This window comes from Camellia sinensis, chromosome 4, assembly GCF_055761805.1.
Source record: "Camellia sinensis isolate YWXY chromosome 4, ASM5576180v1, whole genome shotgun sequence".
In the NCBI taxonomy this organism is placed as follows: Eukaryota; Viridiplantae; Streptophyta; class Magnoliopsida; order Ericales; family Theaceae; genus Camellia; species Camellia sinensis.
Genome location: NC_138964.1, coordinates 74,503,415 through 74,524,051, shown reverse-complemented (window position 1 = coordinate 74,524,051; position 20,637 = coordinate 74,503,415). Strand labels below are relative to the sequence as shown.

The 20,637-nt window shown below is 41.5% G+C and overlaps 1 protein-coding gene across 1 annotated transcript; it reads left to right on the top strand.

The window, feature by feature from the left end:
- Positions 1–14,020: 14,020 nt before the first annotated feature.
- On the top strand, positions 14,021–20,091 carry LOC114255913 (uncharacterized). Its single transcript, XM_082923370.1, has 2 exons — positions 14,021–14,702; positions 19,691–20,091. The coding sequence occupies exons 1-2, from the start codon at positions 14,021–14,023 to the stop codon at positions 20,089–20,091; spliced, it is 1,083 nt and encodes a 360-aa protein (XP_082779496.1).
- Positions 20,092–20,637: the final 546 nt, after the last annotated feature.

The following is a 20,637-nucleotide window of genomic DNA, read 5'->3' as shown; positions in this document are numbered from 1 at the left end:
TGGTAGAAGTAAAATGCCCCTTTTTGTGCCTTAGCCTTAGGTCCGTTGGCTCGCATGTTGGCATGAGAGTTTGTCCATCATTTTGGACACTTTTTGGTACTGTTTTGAGGCGAATTAAGGTCTGCCCTTTACCATTTTAAGCCACCATTGCATGCTTGTTTCATGTTTGTTGCATGATTGTTTCATTAGGTGTTGTAACATGATGATCCTATTGCTTAAATTGTCCATGTTTGCATTGCATTTGCATCTTGCATTCCTAGCATTGCATATTTGCCATAGTAGTTGCATGGCATTTGGCATGCCTTGCATAATTAGTATCATGTTGCATTTTGAGCCATGTGAGCATAACATGTATTGCATTACTTGGCTTGGGGTGTCAAACCAAGTGTGAGGGTTAAGGAGCGTTCATACTATAAGTGATGCAACGTGCCTTAACTCTCGGTCACCGGGGCCTTTGACTTTGACGTGATAAGGCCTTGGTCCTCATTTGTGTGTTGCATGCATCTTTACATCAAATGGCAAGCTTGATCTCTTAGGCTATCATGCACAATTGATGGCTCAAGGATCGAGGGCCATGCCTCCCTGAGTTCAATACATGATGGGAAACATGACCATGCTTACATGTGCCTGAAATCTCATGCCATATGCTGTCTGTCCTCTGTTGCTGAAAAAATTGTCTTCTGCAGGAAGTTTCTGCCGACCGGCAGAATTCAGTGCCGACCGGCCATTGGTGAATGGCCGATGACTCAATCAGCAGCCGATGGAAGTTATACACTGCCGGTGGGAATTTCCCCTTGCCGATGGTATTCTGCAGTGTGCAAGGAACCTGTCCCAGAACTTTGGAATTTTTCTGAGAAGCAAGGCAGTGAAAACAGAGGCAGCAATGGTATGGTACGGACTTTTCGGGCGAGACGGGTTCGAACATACATCATTTGCGCATTCCGAGGCACGACTGCGGCCACCTTCTTTCTGCATTTATTTTGTTAATTAATTAAGGGTCTGTAATAATTAATTAGCTAGGATAGTTGATTTGTTATTCGGACTGTATTATTCTTTCGAACCCTCCGAGTGAGGGCAATTGTGTAATAAGTGTGCGTGAGTGTGTGCATGTCTTCCAACCCCACGTCTTTCTTCCCTTTTATTTACCCGCTTATGATGGTAGACTAGGGCATATTTAAATTAGCATACCTTATGCTTAGCATGCGTGCATCCATACATTTGTCTTACATGCACCAGGCTCGGTACATCATGCTAACTGCACTCGTATTTCAATTCCAAGTTGAGTAGTTGTTAGTTGCAGCATTTCACATGCCATGTTTAGGATAGCCGAGCCTGTTTGGATTGCATCTTTGCATGTGTTGCATTAGCCGTTTCAAATATGAACTAGGATCATGCATGTGATTACTAACTGGTTTCCGTTTTGGCTTGGAGTACTAGGTGAGCTTTTATGCTTTAGCATGCCGCATGCGTGTGAGTGTTGCCATAATTGCAAGATTACCATGAGGCTAGCTGCTTATGTGATATAACTGCTTGAATGCCTGTGGATGGAGGTCGAATCGCTTAAATTGGGATAATTCATTAAAACTGTGAGTTTTAAGCCCACTTAGTAGTGGCAAAACCATTTTTTCTAAAAGCCTACTTGAGGGTGGCAAAACCTGCATTTTAGCCTACTTGCGAGTAGCAAACCATTTTCAAAATAAACATGAAACGTTTCGTTCCAATTTAGGCGATTTGGTCTATACTTGTTTGTTGTGCGCATAACATAGTAATTCTAGGCTAATAACTGGAATAAGAACACATAATGCTTTCAAAACAAGATATCACGGTTAGTAGAGGCCGATCTTTGATCGGGCGAGAGGGGGTGCTCATAGCTGACCTTCCCCAATCGTACCCAAGTTCCCGAGCCGAGGCAACTTTGGTGATGACGGACATGTGGCCTTTGTCACCGAGTCAGGGTTTCCTAAATTTTCCAAAATAAAATATTTAGGTGGCGACTCTGTATCTGGCAAAGCAGTCCATGTTTGGCACTTCTTTTTCTAAAAATCTGTTTTCTCAAAACGATTTGCTAGATTTGGACTCTTTGGTTCAGATTTAGAACCGTGACAAATAGAGCCCGAACTGTAGCGAGGGCCCCACGTGGGCGCGTCCACAGTTTTTGGCGACTCTGCTGGGGAGCTTAGAGAGCTTGACTCGAACTCGTGATATCCTGTTTTGATAAGTCTACCAACTTATCAATGTACAGTAGTAGAAAGTCGTTCTTAGGACTAGCCTTATTCAAATCCTAGAAGACGATGCAAACTCTAATTCTGTTGTCTTTCTTTGGAACTGGAAGAATGTCGCGCAACCAAGTCGGATACTCAGATACCATCAACAATCCAGCATTGATCTACTTGGGGACTTCCTTCTTAATTTTTAGAGCCCAATCTGGACAAATTCTGTGAAGTTTCTGCTTGACTGGCCAAGCCTCGAGCTCAAGAGGGATCCGGTGCTGTACAATCACAAGATCGATTCCAGGCATGTCTTCATAGGACCATACAAAAACATCTTTCAATTCTTTTAATAAAGCCACTAAGCATTTGCGTTCCTCCGATGGCAACATGGACTCGATCTGGACTAAGTGTGGAGCCTTCCCAATACCTATATTAATTGTAATGATTTCATCTATGCAAGGTTCGACATGCCTTTCCTCCTCTTGGTCAATCAAATTTTTCAAAGCCCAGGGGATTTCTTCCTCTTCGTTTAAGTCAAAATTTTGAAAATCAATATCAGTACAGCAAACTAAAGGCACAGAGAAGTAAGTAAAGTTACTGCATTCCCATTGATAAAGTCTGGGTCCTCTGTTATACTTGACTCAAAAGAAAACCTAATAGAAGACCTTGTAGACACCCCATTTTTGACCGTCTTGAAGACTTGGACGTCACCGTTTGAACACTCGGTGATTATCCATGTTTGTGTTCGTCTTGAGTTCTCGGAAGTCTTGGCTGCGCGCCTTGCCTCAGGATCTCTCGACTTGACTGTTCCGTGTTTGGTTTTGGCACCAAACACTTGTGTCTTTGCCTTGAAGGGCGGGAAATGGCTTGTTGGCCATCCCCACATTCCACCGGCCTTCCCCTAGCATCACCGACTATTTAGGGGCGCCACTGGCCATGGTTTCCTAAAATCAATGGCCGGTCGGCACAATAGTGGACCTAGATGACCTGGAATTCTCCCAACCGATCAACATGGACAAGTTAAAGAAATACTACCCTTGAGAGGCTCGCTAGGCCGAAAACCCGAAAGGGCGACCTAGGAAAAAGTTAGAGCACAAAAAATTAGAAAATATAAAAACTGAGCTCGCAAGGTTGAAAACCCGTAAAGGGCGACTTTGGCAAAAGTTAGAGCGCAAAAGGAGAGTGAAAATACCCGAGTGAACCTAAGCCTGAACTACGTAAGGCTTGATTCCCATCTTTGGGATACGTAGGCAACTTCATCCTGAAGTTCAGCCATAAACTTTTCCCCGATCAATTTTATCCATTCGATCATCTCAGTCATCTTTGTCTATCAGCATCCATTGGAATCTCCAGGGCAGTGCTACTCAGACTAGGGGCAACTTTCTGTTGCTATGCAGTGCCGCGGTACTCTTCAGACTAGGGGCAACTTTCCAGTTGCAGGGATCTGGGGTTGTGCATCTCAGTGACAGATCTCAAGCATGTCCAGTTCTGATCCATATCGAAGATGTTTTTGAAAAGTTTTAATAAAAGCCGACTTTGTTCAAATTAATCTTTTTACAGCTAAGATCATTTTTGGACCAAAACAGAAAATTTTCGGTAACACAACCTTCAATTTCATTGATTTAAAAACAGAGTTCTCCTGCTCTTGCATACAATCGAAGTTGCTTTTTATTACATTCATAAAGAAAACTTGAAAATACTAATAAAGCAATAAATCCGGGGCATAGTCAAGTCAGGTGCTCCTGCGCCCCCTCCCAGAGCTGGACGAAGCCTCTGATGCCAAACTGGGCCCAATATGTGCCTCTTCATTGAGCCAATCCACGCACTCGTCAGACAAAGTATAACTGAAAGTGGGAGCGGGGGCCAGGAGTTCTCTCATCCTCCACGCGATGGCCTGCCGAGCAAGCTGTGCGCCTCGGGCTGGAAATGCGGCAGGATACTCTATCCCCTCTGGCGGGCAGGTCTGATCAAGGCTGAATTGGCGTCGAATCCGAAATGGGAAGTAGAATACACAGTGAGTGAGACCAATCAATTGAATCCCAGTCTGCCAGAACATACTGTAACTCATTGCCGGAAGGCTCAGCCAAGGACACCGCCAAGCAATACGGTGTGCGGACAAGCGACACATCCAAGCGAACCACCATCCCTCATCAAGGGCATTGACTAGACGGTGCCGGAAGAAGTAGTCGCGAGCTGAATACGCTGGGCAAGAGTCCACAACCTGCAGTTTGTCCATCAACCGTACCTGGGAAGGGATGAAAAATGAGAGAATAAAGAATAGAGAGATGTATGATAAGAGAAAAGTGAGAATAGGGTTTTTATGAGAAAAAACCGAGCTTGAGGGCCGAGTGATGTGAGCGATACATATGTGAGATTGGGTGGGAAATATTACCTGTAGTAGTAGTGGACTCGCTGCTAATCTAGTCGTCTCACGACGATAAAAGGTGTCTATGCCCATCAACGTCTTAGCCAGAATCATGGCAATACAGCTCTTGCCCTCCTTCAAGCCCTGGGCAACCTCGGTTAGCCGGACACTAGACCCTCCGGAACCTGAGACAAATAAGAAATAAGATAGCAGGCACCAACAGAGGGTGTGTCGTCGGAAGCCCTGCCAACGATGGTTGTTGCGATCACCAGCATCAGAAAACCGATAGATCAAACTCGGAACATCCAGCATCCCGTCACAAATCAGAGACCGAGCGTCACGCATACTAAGTCCACACATTTGCCCTAAGGATTGGGCATGGCCAAAATTAAGGAGCTCCTCGTCGCGCTCGGACTCCATTAAGGCTCGAAAATCTTCGAAGGTAGGACATATCTCTTGCCCAGCGAAGCTAAAGACATGTGTCACCGGATTCCAAAACCTTGCCGCAGCATGGAGAAACGGAAAGTGCAACGGGGTACGACCCAGAGTTAATAGTGCATTTATGCCGAAACCCCAGAAGTTCAACTTTTCCGAGCCATCCAAGCTAGCAATCCAAGCTGTAAGACTTTGAGCAAAAAACTCTTCCATTAGAGCAAATCAGTGTGGAATTGAGAAAAACTACGATGCTGAGGTTTTTTTTATAGGAGATAAGGTTGGGTGGAGGACAGGTGTCAACATTCTGGTGATTCCTTCATTCATGGCCGGCCAGCCAAATATTGTGCGGACCGGCCATAACGTTTTTGCCGACTGAACAAGTTTCTGGCCGATGGACATTTCTTCTGGCCGATGGCCTCTCCCCCTGGCCGATGGTCTTCCTCCTTGTTCCCTGAGCTGTTTATGCTAGGGGTTGGGGAACTCTACCACCTCCAATCTCCCCTCGGTGACCGATTCTTGCAGAGTTACACCTGTCTGCTTATTAGGTTATTGTACATTTGCTTATCGAGTTGTATTTCACTCTCCTTAAGTCTTTGATTTGTTTATCGAGTTGTGCTCACACATGTTTGATTATATCGTGCCTTTGTTTTTGCTTATCGAGTTGTAAGTCGGTTCACTACCTGATTATTACGATGCAATTACTCAATATTCAAAACAAGTTCAATTTCGTTCACATTGTGGGGTGTTACCTTGCGATGCGATGCATAGAAAATTTACAAACACAACATCTTTTGAACAAAATGGTTGTTTCATCCCCATCACGTCTTTTGTAAAATGTGTATTTTTGAGAAAGAACAAAACCAGCCTGAGGCAGTACAATGTGCTTAAACTACCAGTAAAAAGGAAAGTAAAGCATAGAATGGCAGGGTAGCAAAGTGTCGGAATTGATAGCAGTAAAACTCCCCTTGCGATCAACGCACCTTCTGCGCCTTTGTTCGGGTCAACTACATGGTTTGGAATCTTCATCACTTGAAACAATGCGAGAAAGCATACTTTGGAAACATGGATCTTCGAGTTGACCTTAGGCCACAACTTCTGCGAGCGATGCTTGATACGTACGAAGAACGTCCCTTCCCGTATCCTTTTCATGGCCTGAGGATTTCCACAAATCGCTTCGATTATGCTGTGTTACAGTACTTTACATTCCCACATCGTGGATAACATTTTTTTTTTTACTTAACATGTGTACATTCAACTCTTCTCATACACACTACTTGCGTGGACCGCATGTTTTGTTTGCGTAGACCGCATGTTTGCATTCAATTTCATTACTTGCGTGGACCGCACGTTTTGCTTGCGTAGACCGCATGTTTACATTCAAATTCATAACTTGCGTAGACCACATGTTTTGCTTGCGTAGACCGCATGTGTAATCAAATTCATAACTTGCGTGGACCGCATGTTTTGCTTGCGTAGACCGCATGTTTACATTCAAATTCATAACTTGCGTAGACCGCATGTTTTGCTTGCGTAGACCGCATGTTTAATCAAATTCATAACTTGCGTGGACCGCATGTTTTGCTTGCGTAGACCGCATGTTTGCATTCAATTTCATTACTTGCGTGGACCGCATGTTTTGCTTGCGTAGACCGCATGTTTGCATTCAATTTCATAACTTGCGTGGACCGCATGTTTTGCTTGCGTAGACCGCATGTTTACATTCAAATTCAAAACTTGCGTGGACCGCATGTTTTGCTTGCGTAGACCGCATGTTTACATTCAAATTCATAACTTGCGTAGACCGCATGTTTAATCAAATTCATAACTTGCGTGGACCGCATGTTTTGTTTGTGTAGACCGCATGTTTGTTCAAAATTCATTACTTGCGTAGACCGCATGTTTAATCAAATTCATAACTTGCGTAGACCGCATGTTTGCATTCAATTTCATTACCTGCGTAGACCGCATGTTCTACTTGCGTAGACCGCATTCTCATATTCAATTTCATTACTTGCGTAGACCGCATGCTTATGATCGATTTCGTCGCCTGCGTAGACCGCGTGCTCCACTTACGTATCTGTGCCTTCACAGCATTGTTATGCTTCCCACTTGCTTTGCGTTGTCACGCATTTCGAGTACACTATTATGCATGTTGCTAACGATATTGTACCTGTTAAGTTTGTCTTCTTTGCAGGCACGATATTGTATGTACGGTTCATTTGGGGTTGGTGCAACCAGACGATCCGCGCAGGTATTTGTATCCTCCGTGTGAGAAGTATCGAGAATTGCATAATTCTCTTACATCCTTTCTGCATTGTAGTGTAGTTTGGTGTATGCTAGCTTAAAACTGTTACATGTATGCTTCGTTACAGTTTTCTTTATATGATCATAAGTTATGTCTGGCTCTGTACATTGTCTTGCATTTTGCCCCTGCCTTCAGGCGCATACCTCGTTTGCCTTGCATGTTTGTCTGAGTCTTCGGCCTTGTCAAAAATGGGTTGTCTCTGGGCTTTGACATTCACTCCCGTCATTGTTATGACTTTCGAGTTCTGTCAAAGAGGGGCAACTGTAGACACCCCATTTTTGACTGTCTTCAAGACTTGGATGTCACCGTTTGAACACTGATTATCCATGTTTGTGTTCGTCTTGAGTTCCCGGAAGTCTTGGCTGCGCGCCTTGCCTCAGGATCTCTCGACCTGACTGTTCCGTGTTTGGTTTTGGCACCAAACACTTGTGTCTTTGCCTTGAAGGGCGGGAAATGGCTTGTTGGCCATCCCCACATTCCACCGGCCTTCCCCTAGCATCACCGGCTGTTTAGGGGTGCCACTGGCCATGGTTTGCTAAAATCAATGGCCGGTCGGCACAATATTCTGCCAACCGGCACTTTACTTAGCCGGTGACATCTTTTGCTGGTCGGTGTGACTCCTTTGCACCCTTGAGGCATGGTGCATGCCAGCTGTGCTAGCTGGAATGCACCATCACTCCTCTCCGTGCAGTTTTTGGTTGGTGTGAGCCTTTGAACCCCATTTCCTTCTAGAAGCTTTAACCCTTTGGCCAAGCTTCTTGAAGCCAAGGCTCCTTTGCACCCTTTGTCCCTTTCCTTTAGCTTCCTTACGAAGGTTTAGTCTTGGTCCTTTGCCTATTTAAGCAATGATCCTCTCCCTTTGTTAAGGGTTGGAGCTTTTGAACCAAAAAACCAGAGCTTCTATATCTATACATCTGATATATCACCCTCTCTCTATATATCTCCCTTTCTCTCATCCTTAGGGTGTGTTTGGAAGCCTAAAAGTGCATTTTGACCTTACTTTTGCACTAAAACACACACCATTACACCTTGCTCCGAGATTGAGAGGCATTGAGGGTTGTTTGTTGAGGTTTTGGACTGATTTTGATCAATAGAGAGTGACTGGATCACCTGTTCTTCATGGATTCTTCAAGGGTGAGACACTTGCTTTAGTTTCCCCAAACTTCCACTAGTTTTTTACTTATCTTTCTTGCTGATTTAGGCTTTGTTCATAACATAAAAAAAGCTTATATTTTCATGCTTAAGAACTTTCATTAAGGGTGTTTTGTGGTTTGAGTTCAAACTCACCCTCTTAGGCCTTATTTGGCCTTTTTGGTGTTTCCTTTGTGAGACTTTGTTTGCTTGAGTGTCTTAGTCTTCTCACCATTGAAAACCAGTGGATTTTCAGTGGTGAGGAAGGTGGTTTGAAGTCTTGTATTGGGGAGGGACACCCCTCTCCCCTCATTGCCTCATTTCCTTGCCTTTTGGCTTAAAGGGTAACATGCATGCTTGACTGATTTTGGCCCTATTTCAGAGGTTTCTGGGTGTCTCTAGGTCACATGTTATCTCTGTTTTTGGTCAGATTTGTGCCCTTTTGTATGCTTAACATACTTGCTTTACATTCCTCTATTTGGCCTAGAAATGTATCTTGTGTTTAGGTCATGATTCTTGCATGTGTTAGCCTAATTTCATGAAGGTATTGGCATTACTTTACCATGTTTAAAGCCTGTTGGCCATCTGTTTCAGTCATGCTTGCCATGTTTGGTGTCATCTCTTTGTGTTTTGGCTTGTAAGCCTTGAGTATATTGGCCTCTAGCATGCGCAGCTTAGGCCATCCTCATGATTTGGCATCATTTAGGATCGTATTTCAGTCCATAAATCATGTTTGTATGTTCGCATATGTGACCTCTTTCATGCTTTGAGGATGTTCCCTTTTATGCCTAGAAATGAGTTTTGGTGCATGCATCTCATTGGAGCCACTTAAGCTGCCATATCAGGGGGTTTTGGAGTCCATTTTTGCATGCTAGGATTCTATTTTTGCTTGTCTAATTCATGCCATGAATGGTCATGTTAGTGGAAGTAAAGTGCCCCCTTTTTGTGCCTTAGCCTTAGGTCCATTGGCTTGCGTGTTGGCATGAGTGTTTGTCCACCATTTTGGGCACTTTTGGCCACTGTTTTGGGGTGGATTGAGGTCTGCCCATTTATGGTTTAAGTCCACCATTGCATGCTTGTCTCATGTTTGTTGCATGATTGCTTCATTAGGTGTTGTAACATGATGATCCTATTGCTTAAATCGTCCATGTTTGCATTGCATTTGCATCTTGCATGCCTAGCATTTTGCAATACCTAACATGATAGATTATATCATATTTGATATGTTTTGCATCTTCATATCATGTTACATTTTGAGCCATGTTTGTATAACATGCATAGCATTGCTTGGTTTGGGGTGTAAACCAAGTGTGAGGGGTGAGGGGTGTTTGTACTTCAAGTGACAAAACACATCTCAACCCTCGGTCACCGAGGCCCTTGACTTTGGCATGATAGGCCTTTGGTCCTCATTTGTGTGTTGCATGCATTTGTACATTGAATTGCAACCTTGGCTCCTTAGGTTATCATGCATCAAATGGACGATTGATAGCCCGAGGGCCAAGGGCCATGCTCCCTCGAGTCCGTTACATGATTGGGGAGAGTAGCCATGCATACACTTCCTTGAAATTCCATGCCATACACTGTCTGTCCTTGTTGCTGTCAAAAACCAGATTCTGCAGGAACTTTCTGCCGACCGGCAGTGTTCAGTGCCGACCGGCAATCCTTCCTGGGCCGATAGCTTCATAAACAGCCGATAGATATTTTCAATGGCCGGTGGACATTTCCTTCAGCAGATGGTGTTCCACAGTATTCAGGGGACCTGTCCCAGAACTTTGGCAATTTTCAGAAAAGCAGGGCAGTGTAAACAGTGGCGGCAGTGGTATGGTACGAACTTTCCGAGCGAGACGGGTTTGAGCATGCATCATTCGCGCATCCTGAGGCGGGGGCTGTGGCCACCTTTCTTTTTGCATTCATTCTGTTAATTAATTAGAAATTTTGTAATAATTAATGTGTTTATTATTCAGACTGTAATATTTTATTTGGACCCTCCGAGTGAGGGCAATTATGTAATAAGTGTGCGTGAGTGTGTGTATGTCTTCCAACCCCACGTCTTTCTTCCCTTTACCCGCTTATGATGGTAGACTAGGGCATGTTTAAATTAGCATACCTTATGATATGCATGCGAGCATTCATACATTTGTCTTGCATGCACCGGGCTCGGCGCATCATTCTAACTGCATTTGCATTCCAATTCCAAATTGAATACGTGTTAGTTGTAGCATTTCACATCTCATCGTAGATTAGCCGAGCCTATCTTAGTTGCATTTTTGCATGTGTTGCATTAGCCATCTTAACATGAACTAGGATCATGCATGTGATTACTAGCTGGTTTCTGTTTTGGCTTGGAGTACTAGGTAAACATTTATGCTTTAGCATACCGCATGTGTGCGAGTGTTGCCATGACAGTGTGATTACCATGTGGCTAGATGCTTATGTGATAAACTGTTTGGATGCCTGTGGGTGAAGGTTGGATTGTCTGAGTTGGAAAAACTCGTTGAAATCCGTATTTTAGCCTACTTGCAAGTAGCAAATTCCAAAATGTTTTTCAAGACAAACGAATACGCAATGCTTATTTCCAAATTAGGCAATCTAGTCTATACTTGTTTGCCGTGCACATAACATAGTAATGCTAGGCTAATAATTGGTTTAAGAACACATAATGTTTTCAAAAACGGATATCATGGTTAGTAGAGGCCGATCTTCGGATCGGTCGAGAGGGGGTGCTCATAGCTGACCTTCCCCAATCGTACCCAAGTTCCCGAGCCGAGGCAACTTTGGTGATGACAGACACATGGCCTTTGGCACCGAGTCAAGGTTTCCTAAATTCCCCCATTTGAAAATATTTAGGTGGCGACTCTGTATCTGGCAAAGCAGTCCATGTTTGGCACTTTTTTTCAAAAAATCTGTTTCTCAAAACGATTTGCCGGATTTGGACTCTTTTGGTTCAGATTAAGAACCGTGACACAAAATCGAGTCCGAACTGTAGCGGGGTCCCTCGCGGACGTGCTACAGACCTCGACAGGACTTTGGCATTCGGGTTACCACCCCCGGAAGTGCCAAACTCAAACTTCTCAGACTAACTCGAATCTGAGTTTGACTTAATAGACTCAATGGAATCAGACTCAGGCTCATCATTCGATTCAAAACTAGCAATAAAGCCCTTCTCCAACTGCCAAGTGAGGCCTGGCGCCCTCGACGCATTCAAAATGCAACTGGCAAAGTCCACGATCGGTTCTTCTCCGATCATAGAAACTGTAAAGGTGTTCTCCATACTAGTCTCAGGATCTGTTAAGAGATCAGTCAATGCTACCTGTACTCTAGCCTTACTGTTATCTGACTCATCGTCTTTACTCTGGCCAGTGTTGTTCATCACTGTCTTGAAGTTGATGGTCAAAGAAGATTTCGAAACCCAGGAAATGCTTTTTCATTAAGGAATCCACCCAAGGCTCAAGAAAGCTGCAGAAGGGAAAATCCTCTCATTCTCTAACAATGCGCCTATTCAACGTTTCCCAGATTGGCCTATGACCAGCTCGTAGTGTTTCCTAGCTCTCTTGGCATTGGCCTTTTCTCTAAACTCTTCTCCCCTTCTTTTCCAGTCTTCTTTGGTGGGCACATAGCCCAACCTAAAGGCATGTGGATTGTGTGGCACCTCAGCTAGCACCATAAAACCTTTTCTTCCACTTCTTCCAAGCCCCATCCCGTGAATGTGCCGCAATTTGTTCATAAAATAAATGGACTGAGCACTAACATTTGTGGTGGAGGGACGTTGGGGCAAGGGGGGTCACGTGGCCCCTGACTTTTCAATTTTTTTTTTTTGAGGCAGGGGGGGGGGGCGTGTCTTACTAGTACACACAGAGCACTTTTCTATACATAATACAAACACACTCATTGACACACCACATGCACCCACCTTTTTGTTTTCTATATTTTTTTTTTTTTTGGAAAACCAATCCTAATTTTTTTTTGGGGGAATCCCAATCAAACACTGATATGCAACTTTTTTTTTTTTTTTTTCATGAGTGAACACAACTCCAATTACGGTAAGGTTAAAACCCTAAAACCCTAAAAGTGTATGAAATTCTTTATTTTTTTTATTTATTTATTCATAATACTTGTTAACTGTCTTCGTATTTTCTCTGTCTTCTTTGTCTCCCTTTGCTGTTTTGCAATTTACCGACTCACGATTGACTAGATTATGATCACACAACACAGATTTAGGACCACACTACAACCTTGGCATCTTCTCTTCATTGTTTACAGGTAACTTTATTTATTTATTTTTATTTTTAAATAAAAATTATGAGTATGAATTCATAGTCATTTGTCAAGTTTTGATTTGTAAAATTTTTTTATTTGTTATTATTTATGTTAAAATAAGAGATTTTGATATGCTAAAATTATGAATCTTAATTGGTGTTGATTTATATTAAAATTAGAGATTTTGGTTTGTTGTTATTTGTGTTAAAATTAGGGATTTTATTTGTGCTAAAATTAAAAATATTAATTTGCAGTGATTAATATTTAAATTAGAGATTTTGATTTGTTATAGTTTGTGCTAAAATTTGAAATTTTGACTTGTGCTAAATTTAAATTTTTTGATTTGTATTAAAATTGGAGATTTTGATTTGTTGGGGTTTGTGATTTTGATTATGAATTTTTATTTTGATTTTTTGTTTTTTCAAACAGTCATGGAGAAGTATTTCAAAAGAAAATCGAAGTTGGAATCATGTCTTCCTCAAGAAGAAGATGTTAATTATTTTTCCACAAAACAAAGTTGCATAGAAATCAACTTAGTAGACCTTCCTGCAGATCCAGGACTACAACCCCGGATTATGGACTATAATGCTAATGATCAAGACCAAATTCATAGGGAATATCTACAAAAAGGTCCTTGTCAACCTCTTGATCATAATTTTCCACAAAAATCATTTGGACAAAAACTTCGGCGATTTAATTAGGCCTGGTTTAGTGAATTTCCTAATTAGTTAGAGTATAACGTAGCAAAAGATGTAGCATTTTGTTTATGTTGTTATCTTTTCAAATCCTATATTGGAGATCAATCTGGTAGTGATTCTTTTGTTGGTGAGGGTTTCTCAAATTGGAAGAAAAAAGAAAAAATTTAGACTCATGTTGGAGGTCCCAATAGTGCTCATAATCAAGCTTTGAGTAAATGTCAAGACTTGTTAAACCAAAACCAACATATTCATGATTTTTTTTCAAACAATTTGATCAAGCTCCAATTGAGTATTGACCCCGTTTGAATGCGTCAGTTGATTGTGTCAAATTTCTTCTAAGGCAAGGACTTGCGTTTCATGGGCATGATGAATCTCAAAATTCAAGTAACCAAGGAAATTTTCTTGAACTTCTCAAGTTTCTTACTGATCATAATGAAGATGTCAAAGTGGTTGCATTGAGCAATGCTCCATAAAATCTCAAGTTGACAGCTCTTGATTTTCAAAAAGACATTGTAAATGTGGCCGCATTTGAAACTATCAATGTGATTATTAGAGATCTTGGTGATGCATTTTTTTCTATTTTGATTGATGAAGCCATGACATATCAATCAAGGAGCAAATGTTAGTTGTATTACGATATGTCGACAAGAAAGGCCAAGTGATTGAACACTTTTTGGGTATTAAGCATGTTGCTAATACGAATGCTCTCTCACTCAAACAAGCTATGGAAAATTTATTCTCTAGACTTGGATTAAGTATTTCCAGATTGCAAGGTCAAGGATACGATGGGGCCAGTAACATGCAAGGTGAGTTCAATGGTTTTCAAACACTTATACTAAAAGAGAATCCTTGTGCATATTATGTTCATTGTTTTGTTCATCAATTGCAATTAGCACTTGTAGTCGTGGGAAAGAATCACTATCAAATAGCTTTACTTTTCACTTTGGTTTCTAATGTGGTGAATGTTGTTGGAGCACCATGTAAACACCGGGATATTGTTAGGGAGAAGCAAGCTGCAAAAGTTGCTGAGGCACTTAATACTGGAGAGCTATCTAGTGGGCAAGGATTAAATCAAGAAACTAATCTTAAACGTGCTAGCGATACACGTTGTGGTTCACACTACCGTGCTTTAGTCAGCTTCGCTAGTATGTTTTCAATAGTGATTGATGCGATTGAAATGATTTCAGAGGATGGTTCAAATTCAGAACAGCGAGCAGAAGCAAATGTATTGTTGGACTCAATTCAATCATTTGAGTTTGTATTCAACCTTCATTTGATGAAAATGATATTGCCTATTACAAGTGAGTTATCGCAAGCACTACAAAGAAAAGATCAAGATATTGCTAATGCCATGAATTTCGTTCAAATTTCTAAAGTATGGCCCCAAAAGATGAGGGAGAGTGGGTGGTGTAGACACCCCATTTTTGACCGCCCTTAAGACTTGGGCGCTACTGGTGGTTTACTTCGTGGTGAAAGTTGTGCAATGCAAGGGTTGATTTCTTTAGCAAGGAGAGCGTCAAATCCAAACCTCACACCTCATTTTTTGGATCAAAAAGATTTTAGATCTTAAAACCCTCTCTTTCAAAATATTTTCCGAGGCACATATCTTGTTAAATATTGCGCTTTTCGGTAAACCGAGCAAGGACAAAGTGGAATGAATGAAAGAGAGGTGAAATCTTTGAAAAGATCTTTAAAACATATTTTTTAGAGGTTTAGAGTTGAGGAAAATTGGAGGATAGAGAAGAAACCAAGTTGGGGAAGAAGATGGGCATGAACCGTTGAGAGAGAGTCAAGTAATCCTCGCTAAATCAGGCCTATCCATTTGTACATTTGGATTTCAGCTATGAGGCCACCACCGTTTGAAAGAAGACTTCCGGAGATTCATTTTTCATTCAAGAATCTCCTCAAGCCGTGTCCGGATGAGGGAGATATGGCTGGTTGAAGTTAAGCATCAATCCGGTTGGACCGAAACTGGGCAGTCTTCACTAAAAGAGGAATATCTCTTAGCATACTTAGCATTTTAATGTGATGCTTCCACCATTGGAAAGAAGACTTCTGGGCCTTCAGTTTAGGCACAAGAATGACCTGAAAAGGAGTACAAATGAAGGAGTTATGCATGGTTGAAGTCAGGACCAGGGACTAATTTTTGCTGTCGGACTCTATGGGAGTGTGCGGGCCACAAATGGAGCATGCTGGCCATATGCCCGCCAAAAATGATCCTTTCCAGCCAGAAATGATGTAGTGCCCGCCATCACTGATCCCCTGCCGGCCAACAATGAATAAAACTTAGATTTTTTGCAGATATTTCTCCTCTAGCTATTTTCACAATGTGCCAGATGTGCCAGCTCAGATATTTTCGACCAAGCTCTTGTTTTTGCTATATATGGAGCTATATCTCTCATTTTGAGGGGGTTAGAAATTTTGAGAGCTTCTCACACTAAAACCTCTCTCTCTCTACAAATTTTCAAAGCTGAAAACTCTCTCTTTTTCCAAAATTCTCTCTCCCTATATTGTGCTATATTGTGCTTGAAAGTGGTTTTTCTTCACATATTTGCATACACTTCCTTAACCAAAGTTGTATATCTTTGGACTGAGGTCCTTTGGAACTTATCTTTGGGCTGTTGGAAGGCCATTTGAGCCAAGAAAGTGGCTGTTTTGGTGCTATGCTTCAAAGGTAATCATTTATCCCTCTTAGCTTGTTTTGCATACTAGTTTTGCCATAGTTTTCAACTACTTTGGGGCTGTTTTTTGGGGTGGTATTGAACTATAAAAGCCTCTATTTTTCAATCCTAAAATTGGTGGTTTAAGCCTTGTTTGGCTAGGGGGTGTTTCCCCATCTTTGCTCCTTGGCTTGTAAAACCTTTTGAGCCATTTTTCAAGGCATTTCAAACAACCTTTTTTTGGCCCTTTAACCACTGAATTCCAGAGGAATTTCAGTGGTATAAAACTTGTTTTGAGGTCTCAAATAGGAGGGGGTGGCCTCCGCTCCTTGTCTCTCCATGCTATGCCTAGTTAGCCTTGCAAAGTAACATGTTTTTGTGACTTGTCTTAGCTCGGTTTAAGCATGTTTTTGCCGCTTATTTGCCATGATTACAACTCTATTTTTGGCTGGTTTGGTCACCTCTTGCATGCATCTTGCACTTGTAGTGTAAATCCCAATTGCTAGCCTAACATCCTTCATGTCTTAGCCTATAATGCTAGCATGAATTGGCTCCACTCCAGCATGTTTTTGGCCATTATTTAACATGATTTAACTCTAGTTTTGGTTGGTTGGGTCACCTCTTGATTGGTTTTGCACTTGTAGTGCAATCATGCTCATTAACCTAGTGTACTTGGTGATTTGGCTTATCATTCTAGCTTATTTTGGCTACACTCCAGCTTGCTTTTACTCATGTTTTAGCATGCTTTAACTCTGTCTTGAGTGGTCTTGGCCTCTTGGGGCTTGCTTTGTATAGCTATGGCATAGTAGGCTTTCATAGTCTTGAGTTTTAAGGCCCTTTGCATGCTTTGTTTGGGTTGTTTGCATGCCATAGCATCATTTAGCATGTAATTTCAGAGCATGTACCTCTGTCACACTCTCACATTTATCACTTCTTCATTGTGTTTGAGAGTTGTACGTTTATGCCTCGTTTCTGAGCCAATGCATGAGCATGCATTTGTTGCCTTTCATGCTATCATTTCACCTTATTTTAGCCACTGTTTTGGCATTCTTGAGGTCTGCCTAGGGTTGGTTTAGTCCTTTGTTTTTGATTTTGCAGAGTTCTAGTATAAAGCTCTTCACTAGTTTTAATGCTTAAGCCTTCTAGCATGTTGTACATGAAGTGTTTGCATGTTAGAGTCTTGTATTTCATGCCACTTTAGCACTGAAAAATATGCCATCTCCCTCATTTCTACACTTTTGATTTGTTTTGGGCATTGATTAGTCTTGAGTTTTGAGTTTAATGCAAGGGATTGAGACTTGTGCTTAAATGGCTTTAACCCTCTTTTGAGGGTTCCTCCTAGTCAATGGCATGGTTTCTCCCATGCCTTAAACCATTCTCTTGGTCAACCTCCTCTTCAAGAGGATTTTCACCTTTGGACAAATTGGTTAATGAATGACTTGGTAACTTAAAATGTGTAAACAAGAATTGAGCTAAGTAAAACATGCTAAGATAATCATGTTTTGTGTGCATTGCATTGTGTTCAATCGGACGTTATATTGAACATAAGGTGGATTGGTCCATTTCATACTCAAAGTGATGAAAATGAGCCAATCCCCTTCGTCTACATTGCCTTCGATCATCCATGATAAGGTGATGGTCCAAGAGTCTTGTTTGTCATGCATTTATTGAATTTGTGCAAGTTGGATCCTTGGCCATCACACATTGCAGGCTTGATTGATGGTTTTGGATCCAATGGTGCCTCTCCTTTGATGTTTTGAGATGATAAGGAGTGGTACAATACACACATGTCCTTGGGAGACCCTCCATTTTCCTCTAGTTTGTGCTATGTTGCATAATGGTGATGCAACACACCAGTGGCCGGCAATGCCTTGCAGATGGCCGGCAGTGCCTTGCAGATGGCCGGCACTGCTTCATCATTGGCCGGTAGTGCACACCCTTGGCCGGCAGGTGGCCTGCAGCAACTCCTCATGGCCGACAGGCCACTGGTGGATTCCCCAGAGTTGGTTTGGTAAGGTGGAGCAGAAATTTCATAAAGACACCCTGCAAACAGAGCCTCTCAAGAGCAAACCGGAAGGCATTTCGAGGCGGCAACCAAGAGCATGCATCCTCCATTGTCCAAGGCAGAGCTAAGGTAGCCTAGTTTACATATCTTACATGCTTAGTTAGATGTCGTGACTAGTTCATTTGTTAATTAATTAAAGTGTTGTAATAATTAGTAATTGGTTTGCTAGTTATTCAATTGATTTGTAATAATTAGTCTAATTAGCTTAATTAGATTAGTTAGCTTAGTTAGCTTAGCTTAGCTTAGAATAGCTTTGTCTATTCGTTTGGACTCTCCGTCGAGAGGGCGTATTGTTGTAGTAAGTGTGCGTGTGTGTGTGCATGTCTTCCAAACTCCATTTCTTTCTCCCTTTTACTTATCAGCTTTTGATGGCTAGTTTAGGGCATATTTCAATTAGCATACCTTATGCTTTGCATGCATGCATCATTCATTTGCCTTGCATGCACCGGGTTCGGCGCATCATACAAACTGTATTGTATTTCAATACTTACTTGAATACATGTTTCACAGCATGTTATCAAGTGTTGCATTCATATGCCATCTTAGATAGCTGAGCCTATTTTAGTTGCATTTTTGCATGTGTTGCATTAGAGATCTTAACATAGCTAGGATCGTGCATGATTTCTAACTAGTTTTTTGTTTTGGTTCAGAGTACACTGTAAGTGTTTATGCTTTAGCATCCTTGCATGTGTGTAAGTGACTGCCATGAAAGCATGCTTGCCATGAGGCTATTTGCTTAAATGATTAATTGCATGAATGCCTATGGTTGAAGGCATTATTGCTTGAACTGGCAAGTATGAGATGTTTTGTTCCAAATCATCTTCAAACCACAGGCATTGGTTGAAGGCATCTTCAAACCACTTTCAAAAAACAAACATGAGATGCTTTGTTCCAAATCGAGCAATTTAGTCTATACCTGTATGCTGTGCGCATCACATAATAAATTAGATTAATAACCGGGATAAGAATGCATGTGTTTTCCAAAACAACATATCATTTTAGTAGAGACCGATCCTTTGATCGGGCGAGTGGGGGTGCTCATTTCAGGACCTTCCCCTCTCGTACCCAAGTTCCCGAGCCGAGGCAACTTTGGTGATGACGGACACGTGGCTTTTGGCACGAGTCAGGGTTTCCTCAATTTCCCCAAAACAAAACATTTAGGTGGCGACTCTAAAATCTGGCAAAGCAGTCCATGTTTGGCACTTTCTGACTCAAAATTGATTGTTTTTCAAAACCAATTGTCGGATTTGGGCTCTTTAGTGATTTCTCAGTCTTACATTGCACTTAGTGAGATTAGATTCAGAACTATGGCAGGGGTCCGAACTGTAGTAGCCATGAACCCAATTCGAGCCCTCGCGCGTGGAGTGAGTTCGGGCAGTCTACAGGTGGACTTCTTTACTTGATGATATTTTTTCTTTTTGTGAAAAGCATGAAATTGATGTTCCCCAAATGGATGATATGTTTGTAGATTGAGGGACAAAAATGCACAATGCTCAAGAAATTACAGACTTACATCATTATTGTGATGTGTTATTCTACACTGTTTTTGATATGCAATTTCAAGAACTAAATGCTCGTTTCACTGAGTCAAACATTGAGTTGTTACTTTGTGTGGCATGTTTGAATCCATCTAACTCTTTCTCTAGTTTTGACAGGAAAAAGTTAATTCATTTTGCTGAATTTTATCCCGAAGGATTTTCTTTAGTGGAGCTCATGGTACTTAATGATCAACTTGATACATGTATTATTGACATGTTATCTAGTAGTGAGTTCTCAATGTTGAATGGAATTGTCGATCTTACTAAGAAAATGGTGGAGACTAGAAGAGACAAAGTATATCCATTGGTGTATTTGCTCCCGACTTTAGCATTAATCTTACCTGTTGCAACTATTACTGTTGAGAGGGCATTTTCAGCTATGAATATTGTAAAGAATCAGTTGTGGAACCGAATGCATGATGAATAGATGAATGATAGCTTGGTTGTCTACATTGAGAGAGATATTTTTGATGGCATTGACAATGATACTATCATGGAAAGATTTCCAAAGATGAAAACTTGTCGGGGTCAACTGTAAAAGTTTAAAATTAAAAACTTTTTATAATGAATATTAATTTTTAATGTTTAATATTAGCTCAAAAAATTATTATTATGTTATTGTTATTGATTGGAGAAGAAAAATTTTGAGATTATAATTAATAGGTGCCCCCCTATATTAAATTCCTAGCTCCGCCACTAACTAACATACATGCCTTCGTCCTTGGCTAGGATTGTCTGTACCACTTGGGCTTCTACTAGAGTGAAACCCGAAAGAAACACATCCTTCTCACCGTGATTGATTTCCAGCAAAGGTGTAGTAACCTCTGGTGGTCGATGAATAGATGAGTTTCCAAAAACGGTTGCAACTCCTCCCTCATGATGGTATTTCAACATTTGATGGAGGGTATAGGAAACAGCCTTCATGTAATGCAACCAGGGCCTCTCTAGAAGTAGTTGAAGGTAGCGGCACATT

Bases quoted from the DNA above. Each gene is read 5' to 3' on its own strand.
- LOC114255913 (XM_082923370.1), top strand. From the start codon at position 14,021: ATGTTAGTTGTATTACGATATGTCGACAAGAAAGGCCAAGTGATTGAA. The intron at 14,703-19,690 runs GTGAGTTATCGC...TGCAATTTCAAG, and splicing joins AATGATATTGCCTATTACAA to AACTAAATGCTCGTTTCACT.